The sequence below is a fragment of the Pseudophryne corroboree genome, chromosome 11 (genome assembly GCF_028390025.1).
Source record: "Pseudophryne corroboree isolate aPseCor3 chromosome 11, aPseCor3.hap2, whole genome shotgun sequence".
NCBI classification, from domain to species: domain Eukaryota; kingdom Metazoa; phylum Chordata; class Amphibia; order Anura; family Myobatrachidae; genus Pseudophryne; species Pseudophryne corroboree.
In genome coordinates, this window is record NC_086454.1 from 338,848,176 (window position 1) to 338,866,036 (window position 17,861).

At 50.9% G+C, this 17,861-nt stretch overlaps 1 protein-coding gene across 2 annotated transcripts in view; it reads left to right on the top strand.

The window, feature by feature from the left end:
* HYDIN (HYDIN axonemal central pair apparatus protein) overlaps positions 1 to 17,861 on the top strand; it is a 478,199-nt gene that overhangs the window by 304,215 nt on the left and 156,123 nt on the right. For both annotated transcript variants that reach the window (XM_063945857.1, XM_063945858.1), the window contains 3 exons: positions 1,212 to 1,410; positions 9,027 to 9,126; positions 12,470 to 12,569. In XM_063945857.1, the coding sequence (XP_063801927.1) occupies positions 1,212 to 1,410; positions 9,027 to 9,126; positions 12,470 to 12,569 (399 nt within the window). The remainder of the gene's footprint in view (positions 1 to 1,211; positions 1,411 to 9,026; positions 9,127 to 12,469; positions 12,570 to 17,861) is intronic.

Genomic DNA, 17,861 nt, shown 5'->3' on the forward strand with positions numbered 1-17,861 from the left:
GCCCGGTTTTCCTCCGCATGCTGGTACTTATGGTTCTCCAAGTACCAGCTTGCGGGGGAGGCTTGCTGGGACTTGTAGTACTGCTACTAAAAACAATATTCCCATTTTGACAAAAAGGCTATCAGCCCCCCATCCGCCGCCCTTGGATGGGGGGGACAGCCTCGGGCTTCACCCCTGGCCCTTGGGTGGCTGGAGGGGGGGGACCCCTTGATTTAAGGGGTTCCCACTACTCCAGGGTACCCCGGCCAGGGGTGACTAGTTGGGTATGTAATGCCAGGGCCGCAGGGACCAATATAAAAGTGTCCCCCAGCTGTGGCATTATGTATCTGGCTAGTGGAGCCCGGTGCTGGTTTCAGAAATACGGGGGACCCCTACGCTTTTTGTCCCCCGTAATTTTGGAACCAGGACCAGACGCAGAGCCCGATGCTGGTTGATTAAATATGGGGGAACCCCTGTCACTTTTTCCCCCAAATTTTTTCAACCAGGACCGGCTCAATGAGCCCGAGGCTGGTTTTGCTTAGGAGGGGGGACCCCACGCATTTTTTTTATTTTTTTTTAACAATGTTTTATTTTTTACGAAAGGTGCACAATGAAGCCCAGCACGGATCTCACAGATCCGGCCGAGATTCATTGTGTTAAAGTCGGCAGTGTTTTACAATTCACTCCCGTAAAACACTGCCAAAAAATACGAATGACATCGACATCGGTAAATACGAAAATGCAGAATACGACCGCTTAGTAAATTAGTCGTAATAAATTCAAAAAGTTGCAAATTTACACTTTCGATGTCATTCGTGTTTGAACTTTAACCTCATTCGGAAAAATACGAATTTTAGTAAATATACCCCTGTGAGAGGGATTGGTTGTAAGTGGGGAAGGTAAGAGAGGCTCGGATGGCTGAGACCTAGTACCTGTGCAGGCTGTGCGAGGGATGGGGTGTGAGTGGGGAAGGTAAGGGAGACTCGGGTGGCTGAGTGCTAGTGCGGACTATGAGAGGGATGGGATGCGAGTGGGGAACGTAAGGGAAGCTCGGTTAGCTGAGTGCTAGTGCCTGTGAGGGCTGTGCGAGGGATGGAGTGTGAGGGGGGAAGGTAAGGCTGAGTGCTAGAGCCTGTGAGGGGGATGGATTGTGAGTGGGGAAGGTAAGGAAGACTCGGATGGCTGAGTGCTGGCTGACGTCCTCTTCTCTGGATGGTTCTGATGTCTTACAGGAAGGACACTAGAACAGTCTTCCTGAGGAACAGCACTTTCCTACCTGCTGCGTGGAGGGTGACTGGGCTCGAGAACCTGGGGGATGACTTCTCCGTGTCTCAGGACCAGGGGATAGTTGCTCCTCGCTCTGAGTATGGCTTACAGCTTCACTTCAAGGCAGCCAAGGCCACCAACGTCAAGAAGATCATTCGCCTGGAGGTATCAGATGAATCAGAGGTTTCCAGACACACTCACGGATGTAATGGAATCAGGGACAGAGGGTGACCAGTCTGTAGGGACGCACACGGCCCATCTAATGATATAATGCATAACCTCTATCACTGATTCATAAATACAGACATTCCATGCTAAAACATTACACCCCTGATGTGTTGTCTGTGTGCCGGCTGTCCACGTGGGTGTATGCAGTGACATTAATAGTGATGCCATCAATACAGTATCTCAGGTCCAGGTGACCCCGAATATAAATGTTATTGCCACACAAGGGAGTAACTGAGGTCCCTGCATATACACGGTATCAGGACTTTTCTTTTTGCCGACCATGATCAACCTGAAAAGTGCGTATGTATGTTCTGGTTGTGTAATTGCAGAGGAAACGCTCTGTAATGTATTATACCAGGAGAAGTACAGGGTGCGTCCCTACACACTGGTCACTGTCACCTATTCCCTTACACACCCGACCACAGCCAGCAGGACTGCACCTACCCCACACACCCGTCACTGTCACCTGCTCCCTTACACACCCGACCACAGCCAGCAGGACTGCACCTACCCTACACACTGGTCACTGTCACCTATTCCCTTACACACCCGACCACAGCCAGCAGGACTGCACCTACCCCACACACCCGTCACTGTCACCTGCTCCCTTACACACCCGACCACAGCCAGCAGGACCGCACCTACCCCACACCGGTCGCCGTCACCTGTTCTTTTACACACCCGACCACAGCCAGCAGGACCACACCTACCCCACACACCAGTCACTGTCACCTGTTCCCTTACACACCCGACCACAGCCAGAGGGACCGCACCTCCCCCACACCCGTCACTGTCACCTGTTCCCTTACACACCCGACCACAGCCAGCAGGACTGCACCTACCCCACACACCAGTCACTGTCACCTGTTCCCTTACACACCCGACCACAGCCAGCAGGACCGCACCTACCCCACACACCCGTCACTGTCACCTGCTCCCTTACACACCCGACCACAGCCAGCAGGACCGCACCTACCCCACACCGGTCGCCGTCACCTGTTCTTTTACACACCCGACCACAGCCAGCAGGACCACACCTACCCCACACACCAGTCACTGTCACCTGTTCCCTTACACACCCGACCACAGCCAGCAGGACCGGACCTCCCCCACACACCCGTCACTGTCACCTGTTCCCTTACACACCCGACCACAGCCAGCAGGACCACACCTACCCCACACACCATTCACTGTCACCTGTTCCCTTACACACCCGACAAACAGCCAGCAGGACTGCACCTCCCCCACACACCCCTCACTGTCACCTGTTCCCTTACACACCCGACCACAGCCAGCAGGACCACACCTACCCCACACACCAGTCACTGTCACCTGTTCCCTTACACACCCGACCACAGCCAGCAGGACCGCACCTCCCCCACACACCCGTCACTGTCACCTGTTCCCTTACACACCCAACCACAGCCAGCAGGACCACACCTACCCCACACACCATTCACTGTCACCTGTTCCCTTACACACCCGACAAACAGCCAGCAGGACTGCACCTCCCCCACACACCCCTCACTGTCACCTGTTCCCTTACACACCCGACCACAGCCAGCAGGACCACACCTACCCCACACACCAGTCACTGTCACCTGTTCCCTTACACACCCGACCACAGCCAGCAGGACTGCACCTCCCCCACATCGGTCACTGTCACCTGTTCTCTTACACACCCGACCACAGCCAGCAGGACCGCACCTACCCCACACCCGTCACTGTCACCTGTTCCCTTACACACCCGACCACAGCCAGCAGGACTGCCCCTTCCCCACACACGTCACTGTGACCTGTTCCCTTACACACCCGACCACGGCCAGCAGGACTGCACCTACCCCACACACCGGTCACTGTCACCTGTTCCCTTACACACCCGACCACAGCCAGCAGGACTGCACCTACCACACACCCGTCACTGTCACCTGTTCCCTTACACACCCGACCACAGCCAGCAGGACTGCACCTACCCCACACACCCATCACTGTCACCTGCTCCCTTACACACCCGACCACAGCCAGCAGGACTGCACCTACCACACACCCGTCACTGTCACCTGTTCCCTTACACACCCGACCACAGCCAGCAGGACTGCACCTACCCCACACACCCGTCACTGTCACCTGTTCCCTTACACACCCGACCACAGCCAGCAGGACCGCACCTACCCCACACACCCGTCACTGTCACCTGCTCCCTTACACACCCGACCACAGGCAGCAGGACCGCACCAACCCCACACACCCATCACTGTCACCTGTTCCCTTACACACCCGACCACAGCCAGCAGGACCGCACCTACCCCACTCACCCGTCACTGTCACCTGTTCCCTTACATACCCGACCACAGCCAGCAGGACTGCACCTACCCCACACCCGTCACTGTCACCTGTTCCCTTACACACCCGACCACAGCCAGCAGGACCGCACCTACCCCACACCGGTCGCCGTCACCTGTTCCCTTACACACCCGACCACAGCCAGCAGGACCGCACCTACCCCACACCCGTCACTGTCACCTGTTCCCTTACACACCCGACCACAGCCAGCAGGACCGCACCTACCCCACACCCGTCACTGTCACCTGTTCCCTTACACACCCGACCACAGCCAGCAGGACTGCCCCTTCCCCACACACGTCACTGTGACCTGTTCCCTTACACACCCGACCACGGCCAGCAGGACTGCACCTACCCCACACACCGGTCACTGTCACCTGTTCCCTTACACACCCGACCACAGCCAGCAGGACTGCACCTACCACACACCCGTCACTGTCACCTGCTCCCTTACACACCCGACCACAGCTAGCAGGACTGCACCTTCCCCACACACCCGTCACTGTCACCTGTTCCCTTACACACCCGACCACAGCCAGCAGGACTGCACCTACCCCACACACCCATCACTGTCACCTGCTCCCTTACACACCCGACCACAGCCAGCAGGACTGCACCTACCACACACCCGTCACTGTCACCTGTTCCCTTACACACCCGACCACAGCCAGCAGGACTGCACCTACCCCACACACCCGTCACTGTCACCTGTTCCCTTACACACCCGACCACAGCCAGCAGGACCGCACCTACCCCACACACCCGTCACTGTCACCTGCTCCCTTACACACCCGACCACAGGCAGCAGGACCGCACCAACCCCACACACCCGTCACTGTCACCTGTTCCCTTACACACCCGACCACAGCCAGCAGGACTGCACCTACCCCACACACCGGTCACTGTCACCTATTCCCTTACACAACCGACCACAACCAGCAGGACTGCACCTATACCACACACCCGTCACTGTCACCTGCTCCCTTACACACCTAACCACAGCCAGCAGGACTGCACCTACCACACACCCGTCACTGTCACCTGTTCCCTTACACACCCGACCACAGCCAGCAGGACTGCACCTACCCCACACACCCGTCACTGTCACCCGCTCCCTTACACACCCGACCACAGCCAGCAGGACTGCACCTACCCCACACACCCGTCACTGTCACCCGCTCCCTTACACACCCGACCACAGCCAGCAGGACCGCACCAACCCCACACACCCGTCACTGTCACCTGTTCCATTACACACCCGACCACAGCCAGCAGGACTGCACCTACCCCACACCCGTCACCGTCACCTGTTCTCTTACACACCCGACCACAGTCAGCAGGACTGCACCTACCCCACACACCCGTCACTGCCACCTGCTCCCTTACACACCCGACCTCAGCCAGCAGGACCGTACCTCCCCCACACCGGTCACTGTCACCTGTTCCCTTACACACCCGACCACAGCCAGCAGGACTGCACCTACCCCACACCCGTCACTGTCACCTATTCCCTTACACACCCGACCACAGCCAGCAGGACCGCACCTCCCCCACACCGGTCACTGTCACCTATTCCTTTACACACCCGACCACAACCAGCAGGACTGCACCTATACCACACACCCGTCACTGTCACCTGCTCCCTTACACACCTAACCACAGCCAGCAGGACTGCACCTACCACACACCCGTCACTGTCACCTGTTCCCTTACACACCCGACCACAGCCAGCAGGACTGCACCTACCCCACACACCCGTCACTGTCACCTGCTCCCTTACACACCCGACCACAGCCAGCAGGACTGCACCTACCCCACACACCCGTCACTGTCACCTGCTCTCTTACACACCCGACCACAGGCAGCAGGACCGCACCAACCCCACACACCCGTCACTGTCACCTGTTCCCTTACACACCCGACCACAGCCAGCAGGACCGCACCTACCCCACACACCCGTCACTGTCACCTGTTCCATTACACACCCGACCACAGCCAGCAGGACTGCACCTACCCCACACCCGTCACTGTCACCTGTTCTCTTACACACCCGACCACAGCCAGCAGGACTGCACCTACCCCACACACCCGTCACTGTCACCTGCTCCCTTACACACCCGACCACAGGCAGCAGGACCGCACCAACCCCACACACCCGTCACTGTCACCTGTTCCCTTACACACCCGACCACAGCCAGCAGGACCGCACCTACCCCACACACCCGTCACTGTCACCTGTTCCATTACACACCCGACCACAGCCAGCAGGACTGCACCTACCCCACACCCGTCACTGTCACCTGTTCTCTTACACACCCGACCACAGCCAGCAGGACTGCACCTACCCCACACACCCGTCACTGTCACCTGCTCCCTTACACACCCGACCTCAGCCAGCAGGACCGCACCTCCCCCACACCGGTCACTGTCACCTGTTCCCTTACACACCCGACCACAGCCAGCAGGACTGCAGCTACTTCACACACCCGTCACTGTCACCTGCTCCCTTACACACCCGACCACAGCCAGCAGGACTGCACCTACCACACACCCGTCACTGTCACCTATTCCCTTACACACCCGACCACAGCCAGCAGGACTGCACCTACCCCACACCGGTCACTGTCACCTATTCCCTTACACACCCGACCACAACCAGCAGGACTGCACCTATACCACACACCCGTCACTGTCACCTGCTCCCTTACACACCCGACCACAGCCAGCAGGACTGCACCTACCCCACACACCCGTCACTGTCACCTGCTCCCTTACACACCCGACCCCAGCCAGCAGGACTGCACCTACCCCACACACCCGTCACTGTCACCTGCTCCCTTACACACCCGACCACAGCCAGCAGGACCGCACCTACCCCACACTCCGGTCACTGTCACCTGCTCCCTTACACACCCGACCCCAGCCAGCAGGACTGCACCTACCCCACACACCCGTCACTGTCACCTGCTCCCTTACACACCCGACCACAGCCAGCAGGACCGCACCAACCCCACACACCCGTCACTGTCACCTGTTCCCTTACACACCCGACCACAGGCAGCAGGACCGCACCTACCCCACACACCGGTCACTGTCACCTGCTCCCTTACACACCCGACCCCAGCCAGCAGGACTGCACCTACCCCACACACCCGTCACTGTCACCTGCTCCCTTACACACCCGACCCCAGCCAGCAGGACTGCACCTACCCCACACACCCGTCACTGTCACCTGCTCCCTTACACACCCGACCACAGCCAGCAGGACCGCACCTACCCCACACTCCGGTCACTGTCACCTGCTCCCTTACACACCCGACCCCAGCCAGCAGGACTGCACCTACCCCACACACCCGTCACTGTCACCTTCTCCCTTACACACCCGACCCCAGCCAGCAGGACTGCACCTACCCCACACACCCGTCACTGTCACCTGTTCCCTTACACACCCGACCACAGCCAGCAGGACCGCACCTCCCCCACACCCGTCACTGTCACCTGTTCCCTTACACACCCGACCACATCCAGCAGGACCGCACCTACCCCACACCCGTCACTGTCACCTGTTCCCTTACACACCTGACCACAGCCAGCAGGACCGCACCTACCCCACACACCCGTCACTGTCACCTGCTCCCTTACACACCCGACCCCAGCCAGCAGGACTGCACCTACCCCACACACCCGTCACTGTCACCTGCTCCCTTACACACCCGACCACAGCCAGCAGGACCGCACCTACCCCACACACCGGTCACTGTCACCTGCTCCCTTACACACCCGACCCCAGCCAGCAGGACTGCACCTACCCCACACACCCGTCACTGTCACCTGTTCCCTTACACACCCGACCACAGCCAGCAGGACCGCACCTCCCCCACACCCATCACTGTCACCTGTTCCCTTACACACCCGACCACATCCAGCAGGACCGCACCTACCCCACACCCGTCACTTTCACCTGTTCCCTTACACACCTGACCACAGCCAGCAGGACCGCACCTACCCCACACACCCGTCACTGTCACCTGTTCCCTTACACACCTGACCACAGCCAGCAGGACCGCACCTACCCCACACCCGTCACTGTCACCTGTTCCCTTACACACCCGACCACAGCCAGCAGGACAGCACCTACCCCACACCCGTCACTGTCACCTGCTCCCTTACACACCCGACCACAGCCAGCAGGACCGCACCTACCCCACACACCCATCACTGTCACCTGTTCCCTTACACACCTTAGCGCAGTACATCTTTGTACGCATCGGCTGTGTTATAATTTGCTAATTTGTGACTCCTGCCGGCTTCACTGATCCTGGGACGCGGTATCAGATCATTGGCATGCCCTCATAGGGCCGCTCCTCCTCGCTGTGCCAGCTCTGCCCTCATAGGGCCGCTCCTCCTCGCTGTGCCAGCTCTGCCCTCATAGGGCCACTCCTCCTCGCTGTGCCAGCTCTGCCCTCATAGGGCCGCTCCCTCTCGCTGTGCCAGCTCTGCCCTCATAGGGCCACTCCTCCTCGCTGTGCCAGCTCTGCCCTCATAGGGCCGCTCCTCCTTGCTGTGCCAGCTCTGCCCTCATAGGGCCACTCCTCCTCGCTGTGCCACTCCTCCTCGCTGTGCCAGCTCTGCCCTCATAGGGCCACTCCTCCTCGCTGTGCCAGCTCTGCCCTCATAGGGCCGCTCCCTCTCGCTGTGCCAGCTCTGCCCTCATAGGGCCGCTCCCTCTCGCTGTGCCAGCTCTGCCCTCATAGGGCCGCTCCCTCTCGCTGTGCCAGCTCTGCCCTCATAGGGCCGCTCCTCCTCGCTGTGCCAGCTCTGCCCTCATAGGGCCGCTCCCTCTCGCTGTGCCAGCTCTGCCCTCATAGGGCCGCTCCCCCTCGCTATGCCAGCTCTGCCCTCATAGGGCCACTCCTCCTCGCTGTGCCAGCTCTGCCCTCATAGGGCTGCTCCCTCTCGCTGTGCCAGCTCTGCCCTCATAGGGCCGCTCCCTCTCGCTGTGCCAGCTCTGCCCTCATAGGGCCGCTCCTCCTCGCTGTGCCAGCTCTGCCCTCATAGGGCCGCTCCCTCTCACTGTGCCAGCTCTGCCCTCATAGGGCCGCTTCCCCTCGCTGTGCCAGCTCTGCCTCATAGGGCCGCTCCCCCTCGCTGTGCCAGCTCTGCCCTCTCTAAACAACACAGTTACTGGAGCTCTGCTCTTCTCTCTCCAGGTTTCTGATGTGGAGAATATACTGGGCATTGTCCAGCTTGAGAACATCCAGGTGTTGGCAGAGTCCTACGATGTGTCTCTGGATATCGCCTTCCCTAAAGGTACTTATCCTGCCCTCGTCCGGCCTGCAGCAACATATCCGCCCAAATGTAATCGGTCCCAATTTTGCAATGGTGCAAGTTTGTCTGTGATTTTGCTGCAGGAAGAGGCAGCGCCGGATGGGATCAGACAGTCGCTGCTTCACATCCGCAGTACAGCTGCACTGTAGCAAAAGTGCCATTTTGCTTGAAATGTTTAATATATAACACTTGTACTCTATATAAGTATGATCTACTGTATACACTGAGTACTCAGTACTGTATGGGGGGTAATACACTGATTATACTGGTGCACACTACTGTATGGGGGTAATACACTGAATATACTGGTGCACACTACTGTATGGGGGTAATTCACTGTATGAGGGTAATACACAGTACTATATGGGGGTAATACACTGAGTATACTGGTGCGCAGTACTGTATGGGGGGTAATACACTGAGTATACTGGTATACAGTACTATATGGGGGTAATACACTGAGTATACTGGTATACAGTACTATATGGGGGTAATACACTGAGTATACTGGTGTGCAGTACTGTATGGGGGGTAATACACTGAGTATACTGGTATATAGTACTGTATGGGGGTAATACACTGAGTATACTGTTATACAGTACTGTATGTGGGTAATACACCGAGTATACTGTTATACAGTACTGTATGGGGGTAATACTCTGAGTATACTGGTGCGCAGTACTGTATGGGGGGTAATACACTGAGTATACTGGTATACAGTACTATATGGGGGTAATACACTGAGTATACTGGTGTGCAGTACTGTATGGGGGTAATACACTGAGTATACTGGTATACAGTACTATATGGGGGTAATACACTGAGTATACTGGTGTGCAGTACTGTATGGGGGTAATACACTGAGTATACTGGTATACAGTACTATATGGGGGTAATACACTGAGTATACTGGTATACAGTACTATATGGGGGTAATACGCTGAGTATACTGGTATACAGTACTATATGGGGGTAATACACTGAGTATACTGGTATACAGTACTGTATGGGGGTAATACACTGAGTATACTGGTATACAGTACTATATGGGGGTAATACACTGAGTATACTGGTATACAGTACTGTATGGGGGTAATACACTGAGTATACTGGTGTGCAGTACTGTATGGGGGGTAATACATTGATTATACTGGTGCGCAGTACTGTATGGGGGTAATACACTGTATGAGGGTAATACACAGTACTACAAGGGGGTAATACACTGAGTATACTGTTGCGCAGTACTGTATGGGAGGTAATACATTGATTATACTGGTGCGCAGTACTATATGGGGGTAATACACTGAGTATACTAGTGCGCAGTACTGTATCGGGGGGTAATACATTGATTATACTGGTGCGCAGTACTGTATGGGGGTAATACACTGAGTATACTGGTTCGCAGTACTGTATGGGGGGGTAATACATTGATTATACTGGTGCGCAGTACTGTATGGGGGTAATACATTGATTATACTGGTATATAGTACTGTATGGGGGTAATACACTGAGTATACTGTTATACAGTACTGTATGTGGGTAATACACCGAGTATACTGTTATACAGTACTGTATGGGGGTAATACTCTGAGTATACTGGTGCGCAGTACTGTATGGGGGGTAATACACTGAGTATACTAGTATACAGTACTATATGGGGGTAATACACTGAGTATACTGGTATACAGTACTATATGGGGGTAATACACTGAGTATACTGGTGTGCAGTACTGTATGGGGGGTAATACACTGAGTATACTGGTATATAGTACTGTATGGGGGTAATACACTAAGTATACTGTTATACAGTACTGTATGTGGGTAATACACCGAGTATACTGTTATACAGTACTGTATGGGGGTAATACTCTGAGTATACTGGTGCGCAGTACTGTATGGGGGGTAATACACTGAGTATACTGGTATACAGTACTATATGGGGGTAATACACTGAGTATACTGGTATACAGTACTATATGGGGGTAATACACTGAGTATACTGGTGTGCAGTACTGTATGGGGGTAATACACTGAGTATACTGGTATACAGTACTATATGGGGGTAATACACTGAGTATACTGGTGCGCAGTACTGTATGGGGGGTAATACACTGAGTATACTGGTATACAGTACTATATGGGGGTAATACACTGAGTATACTGGTATACAGTACTATATGGGGGTAATACACTGAGTAAACTGGTGTGCAGTACTGTATGGGGGTAATACACTGAGTATACTGGTATACAGTACTATATGGGGTAATACACTGAGTATACTGGTATACAGTACTATATGGGGGTAATACACTGAGTATACTGGTATACAGTACTATATGGGGGTAATACACTGAGTATACTGGTATACAGTACTGTATGGGGGTAATACACTGAGTATACTGGTATACAGTACTATATGGGGGTAATACACTGAGTATACTGGTATACAGTACTGTATGGGGGTAATACACTGAGTATACTGGTGTGCAGTACTGTATGGGGGGTAATACATTGATTATACTAGTGCGCAGTACTGTATGGGGGTAATACACTGTATGAGGGTAATACACAGTACTACAAGGGGGTAATACACTGAGTATACTGTTGCGCAGTACTGTATGGGAGGTAATACATTGATTATACTGGTGCGCAGTACTATATGGGGGTAATACACTGAGTATACTAGTGCGCAGTACTGTATGGGGGGGTAATACATTGATTATACTGGTGCGCAGTACTGTATGGGGGTAATACACTGAGTATACTGGTTCGCAGTACTGTATGGGGGGGTAATACATTGATTATACTGGTGCGCAGTACTGTATGGGGGTAATACATTGATTATACTGGTATACAGTACTGTATGGGGGGTAATACACTGAGTATACTGGTGCACAGTACTGTATGGGGGTAATACATTGATTATACTGGTGCGCAGTACTGTATGGGGGTAATACACTGAGTATACTGGTACACAGTACTGTATGGGGGTAATACACTGAGTATACTGTTATACAGTACTGTATGGGGGTAATACACTGAGTATACTAGTATACAGTACTGTATGGGGGTAATACACTGAGTATACTGGTACACAGTACTGTATGGGGGTAATACACTGAGTATACTGTTATACAGTACTGTATGGGGGTAATACACTGAGTATACTGGTATACAGTACTGTATGGGGGTTATACACTGAGTATACTGGTGCGCAGTACTGTATGGGGGTAATACATTGATTATACTGGTACACAGTACTGTATGGGGGTAATACACTCAGTATACCTGTACACAGACAGTTGACTGTAAGCTCTCTCTGCAGGTACAGATGGCGGTCTGGACTTCGGAGTGGTGAAGGTGACAGATGAAGCAAAGCACACAGTTTCCCTGAAAAACAAAGGGAAATATGAGATTGGCTTCAGGTAAATGATAGGTGAGGTGTGACTGAGCCCAATGACACCCCGGGGCGTAATAAGATTACAGGATGGTGCCCGGCTCTCACCCGTCACCCCTCACACTGCCTGCATAGAACACGCTCTCACCCGTCACACTGTCTTCATAGAACAGGCTCTCACCCGTCACACTGCCTGCATAGAACAGGCTCTCACCCGTCACCCCTCACACTGCCTGCATAGAACAGGCTCTCACCCGTCACACTGCCTGCATAGAACACTCCTCACACTGCCTGCATAGAACAGGCTCTCACCCGTCACACTGCCTGCATAGAACACTCCTCACACTGCCTGCATAGAACAGGCTCTTACCCGTCACCCCTCACACTGCCTGCATAGAACACTCCTCACACTGCCTGCATAGAACAGGCTCTTACCCGTCACCCTGCCTGCATAGAACACTCCTCACACTGCCTGCATAGAACAAGCTCTCACCCGTCACACTGCCTGCATAGAACACTCCTCACACTGCCTGCATAGAACAGGCTCTTACCCGTCACCCTTCACACTGCCTGCATAGAACACTCCTCACACTGCCTGCAAAGAACAGGCTCTTACCCGTCACCCCTCACACTGCCTGCATAGAACAGGCTCTTACCCGTCACCCCTCACACTGCCTGCATAGAACACCCCTCACACTGCCTGCATAGAACACCCTCACACTGCCTGCATAGAACACTCCTCACACTGCCTGCATAGAACACTCCTCACCCGTCACCCCTCACACTGCCTGCATAGAACAGGTTCTCACCCGTCACCCCTCACACTGCCTGCATAGAACAGGCTCTTACCCGTCACCCCTCACACTGCCTGCATAGAACAGGTTCTCACCCGTCACCCCTCACACTGCCTGCATAGAACAGGCTCTCACCCGTCACCCCTCACACTGCCTGCATAGAACACTCCTCACACTGCCTGCATAGAACAGGCTCTTACCCGTCACCCCTCACACTGCCTGCATAGAACACTCCTCACACTGCCTGCATAGAACAGGCTCTTACCCGTCACCCCTCACACTGCCTGCATAGAACACCCCTCACACTGCCTGCATAGAACACTCCTCACACTGCCTGCATAGAACACTCCTCACCCGTCACCCCTCACACTGCCTGCATAGAACAGGTTCTCACCCGTCACCCCTCACACTGCCTGCATAGAACAGGCTCTTACCCGTCACCCCTCACACTGCCTGCATAGAACAGGCCCTCACCCGTCACCCCTCATACTGCCTGTATAAAACAGGCTCTCACCCGTCGCCCTCGCATTTAACAGGCCCTCACCCGTCACCCCTCACATCCAATAAATGGGGCCCAGTATCCGGTGTATTATATTATAAATGCGGCCCAGTATCCGGTGTATTATATTATAAATGGGGCTCAGTATCCGGTGTATTATATGATAAATGGTACTCAGTGTCCTGTGTAATATATGATAAATGCGTCTCAGTATCCGGTGTATTATATTATAAATGAGGCTCAGTATCCTGTGTATTATACTATAAATGGGGCTCAGTGTCCGGTGTATTATATGATAAATGGTACTCAGTATCCTGTGTATTATACTATAAATGGGGCCCAGTAACCGGTGTATTATACGATAAATGCATCTCAGTATCCAGTGTATTATATTATAAATGGGGCTCGGCATCCGGTGTATTATATTATAAATGCGGCTCGGTATGCAGTGTATTATGTTATAAATGGTGCCCGGTATCCGGTGTATTATATTATAAATGCAACCCAGTATCCGGGGTATTATATTATAAATGAGGCTCGGTATGTGGTGTATTATATTATAAATGCGGCCCAGTATCCGGTGTATTATATTATAAATGAGGCTCGGTATGCGGTGTATTATATGATAAATGCGGCCCAGTATCCGGTGTATTATATCATAAATGCGGCCCAGTATCTGGTGTATTATATCATGAACGCGGCTCAGTATGCGGTGTATTATATTATAAATGTCGCTCAGTATGCAGTGTATTATATTATAAATGGGGCTTAGTATCCGGTGCATTATATTATAAATGCGGCTCAGTATCCGGTGTATTATATCATAAATGCGGCCCAGTATCCGGTGTGTTATATTATAAATGAGGCTCAGTATCCGGTGTATTATATTATAAATGGGGCTTAGTATCCGGTGTATTATATTATAAATGCGGCTCAGTATCCGGTGTATTATATCATAAATGCGGCCCAGTATCCGGTGTGTTATATTATAAATGGGGCTTAGTATCCGGTGTATTATATGATAAATGCGGCCCAGTATCCGGTGTATTATATCATAAATGCGGCCCAGTATCCGGTGTGTTATATTATAAATGGGGCTTAGTATCCGGTGTATTATATGATAAATGCGGCCCAGTATCCGGTGTATTATATCATAAATGCGGCCCAGTATCCGGTGTATTATATTATAAATGCGGCCCAGTATCTGGTGTATTATATTATAAATGTCGCTCAGTATGCGGTGTATTATATTATAAATGGGGCTTAGTATCTGGTGTATTATATTATAAATGCGGCTTAGTATCCGGTGTATTATATCATAAATGCGGCCCAGTATCCGGTGTGTTATATTATAAATGAGGCTCAGTATCCGGTGTATTATATTATAAATGAGGCTCAGTATCCGGTGTATTATATTATAAATGAGGCTCGGTATGCTGTGTATTATATTATAAATGCGGCCCAGTATCTGGTGTATTATATTATAAATGCGGCCCAGTATCCTGTGTATTATATTATAAATGGGGCTCAGTATCCTGTGTATTATATTATAAATGAGGCCCTGTACATGGTGTATTGTATGATAAATGCGTCTCAGTATCCGGTGTATTATATTATAAATGTGGCTCAGTCTCCGGTGTATTATATTATAAATGAGGCTCGGTATGCGGTGTATTATATTATAAATGCGGCCCAGTATCTGGTGTATTATATTATAAATGGGGCCCAGTATCCGGTGTATTATATGATAAATGCGGCCCAGTATCCAGTGTATTATATTATAAATGAGGCTCGGTATGCGGTGTATTATATTATAAATGCGGCCCAGTATCCGGTGTATTATATTATAAATGAGGCTCGGTATCCGGTGTATTATATTATAAATGCGGCCCAGTATCCTGTGTATTATATTATAAATGAGGCTCGGTATGCGGTGTATTATATTATAAATGCGGCCCAGTATCCGGTGTATTATATTATAAATGAGGCTCGGTATGCGTGTATTATATTATAAATGCGGCCCAGTATCCTGTGTATTATATTATAAATGAGGCTCGGTATCCGGTGTATTATATTATAAATGCGGCCCAGTATCCTGTGTATTATATTATAAATGAGGCTCAGTATGCGGTGTATTATATTATAAATGAGGCTCAGTATCCGGTGTATTATATTATAAATGAGGCTCAGTATGCGGTGTATTATATTATAAATGCGGCTCAGTATCCGTGGTATTATATTATAAATGCAGCTCAGTATCCGGTGTATTATATTATAAATGCGGCTCAGTATCCGGTGTATTATATGATTAATGGGGCTCGGTATCCGGTGTATTATATTATAAATGCGGCTCAGTATCCGGTGTATTATATTATAAATGAGGCTCAGTATGCAGTGTATTATATTATAAATGAGGCTTGGTATGCGGTGTATTATATTATAAATGAGGTTCGGTATGCGGTGTATTATATTATAAATGCGGCCCTGTATCCGGTGTATTATATGATAAATGCGGCTCAGTATCCGGTGTATTATATTATAGATGAGGCTCGGTATGCGGTGTATTATATTATAAATGGGGCTCGATATGCGGTGTATTATATTATAAATGACGCTCGGTGTGCGGTGTATTATATTATAAATGAGGCTCGGTATGCAGTGTATTATATTATAAATGCGGCCCTGTATCCGGTGTATTATATGATAAATGGGGCTCAGTGTCCTGTGTATTATATGATAAATGCGGCCCTGTATCCGGTGTATTATATGATAAATGCGGCCCAGTATCCTGTGTATTATATGATAAATGCGGCCCTGTATCCGGTGTATTATATGATAAATGCGGCCCAGTATCCTGTGTATTATATGATAAATGCGGCCCAGTATCCGGTGTATTATATGATAAATGTGGCCCAGTAACCGGTGTATTATATCATAAATGCGGCCCAGTAACCGGTGTATTATATGATAAATGCGGCCCAGTAACCGGTGTATTATATGATAAATGCGGCCCAGTAACCGGTGTATTATATGATAAATGCGGCCCAGTATCCTGTGTATTATATGATAAATGAGGCTCAGTACCAGTGTATTATATGATAAATGGGGCTCAGTAACCGGTGTATTATATGATAAATGCGGCCCAGTATCTGGTGTATTATATTATAAATGCGGCCCAGTAACCAGTGTATTATATGATAAATGCTGCCTGGTATCCGGTGCATTATATTATAATTGCGGCCCAGTATCCTGTGTATTATATTATAAATGGGGCCCAGTATCCGGTGTATTATATGATAAATGCGGCCCTGTATCTGGTGTATTATATGATAAATGCGGCCCGGTATCCGGTGTATTATATTATAAATGCGGCCCAGTATCCGGTGTATTATATTATAAATGGGGCCCAGTATCCGGTGTATTATATTATAAATGAGGCTCAGTATCCAGTGTATTATATGATAAATGCGTCCCAGTATCCTGTATATTATATTATAAATGCGGCCCAGTATCCGGTGTATTATATTATAAATGTGACCCAGTATCCGGTGTATTATATGATAAATGCGGCCCTGTATCCAGTGTATTATATTATAAATGCGGCCCAGTATCCGGTGTATTATATTATAAATGTGACCCAGTATCCGGTGTATTATATGATAAATGCGGCCCTGTATCCAGTGTATTATATTATAAATGCGGCCCAGTATCCTGTGTATTATATTATAAATGAGGCTCAGTATCCGGTGTATTATATTATAAATGCGGTCCTGTAACTGGTGTATTATATGATAAATGGGGCCCAGTATCCGGTGTATTATATGATAAATGGGGCCCAGTATCCGGTGTATTATATGATAAATGCGGCTCAGTATCCGGTGTATTATATGATAAATGCGGCCCAGTATCCTGTATATTATATTATATTATAAATGCGGCCCAGTATCCAGTGTATTATATTATAAATGGGGCCCAGTATCCGGTGTATTATATGATAAATGCGGCCCTGTATCCGGTGTATTATATT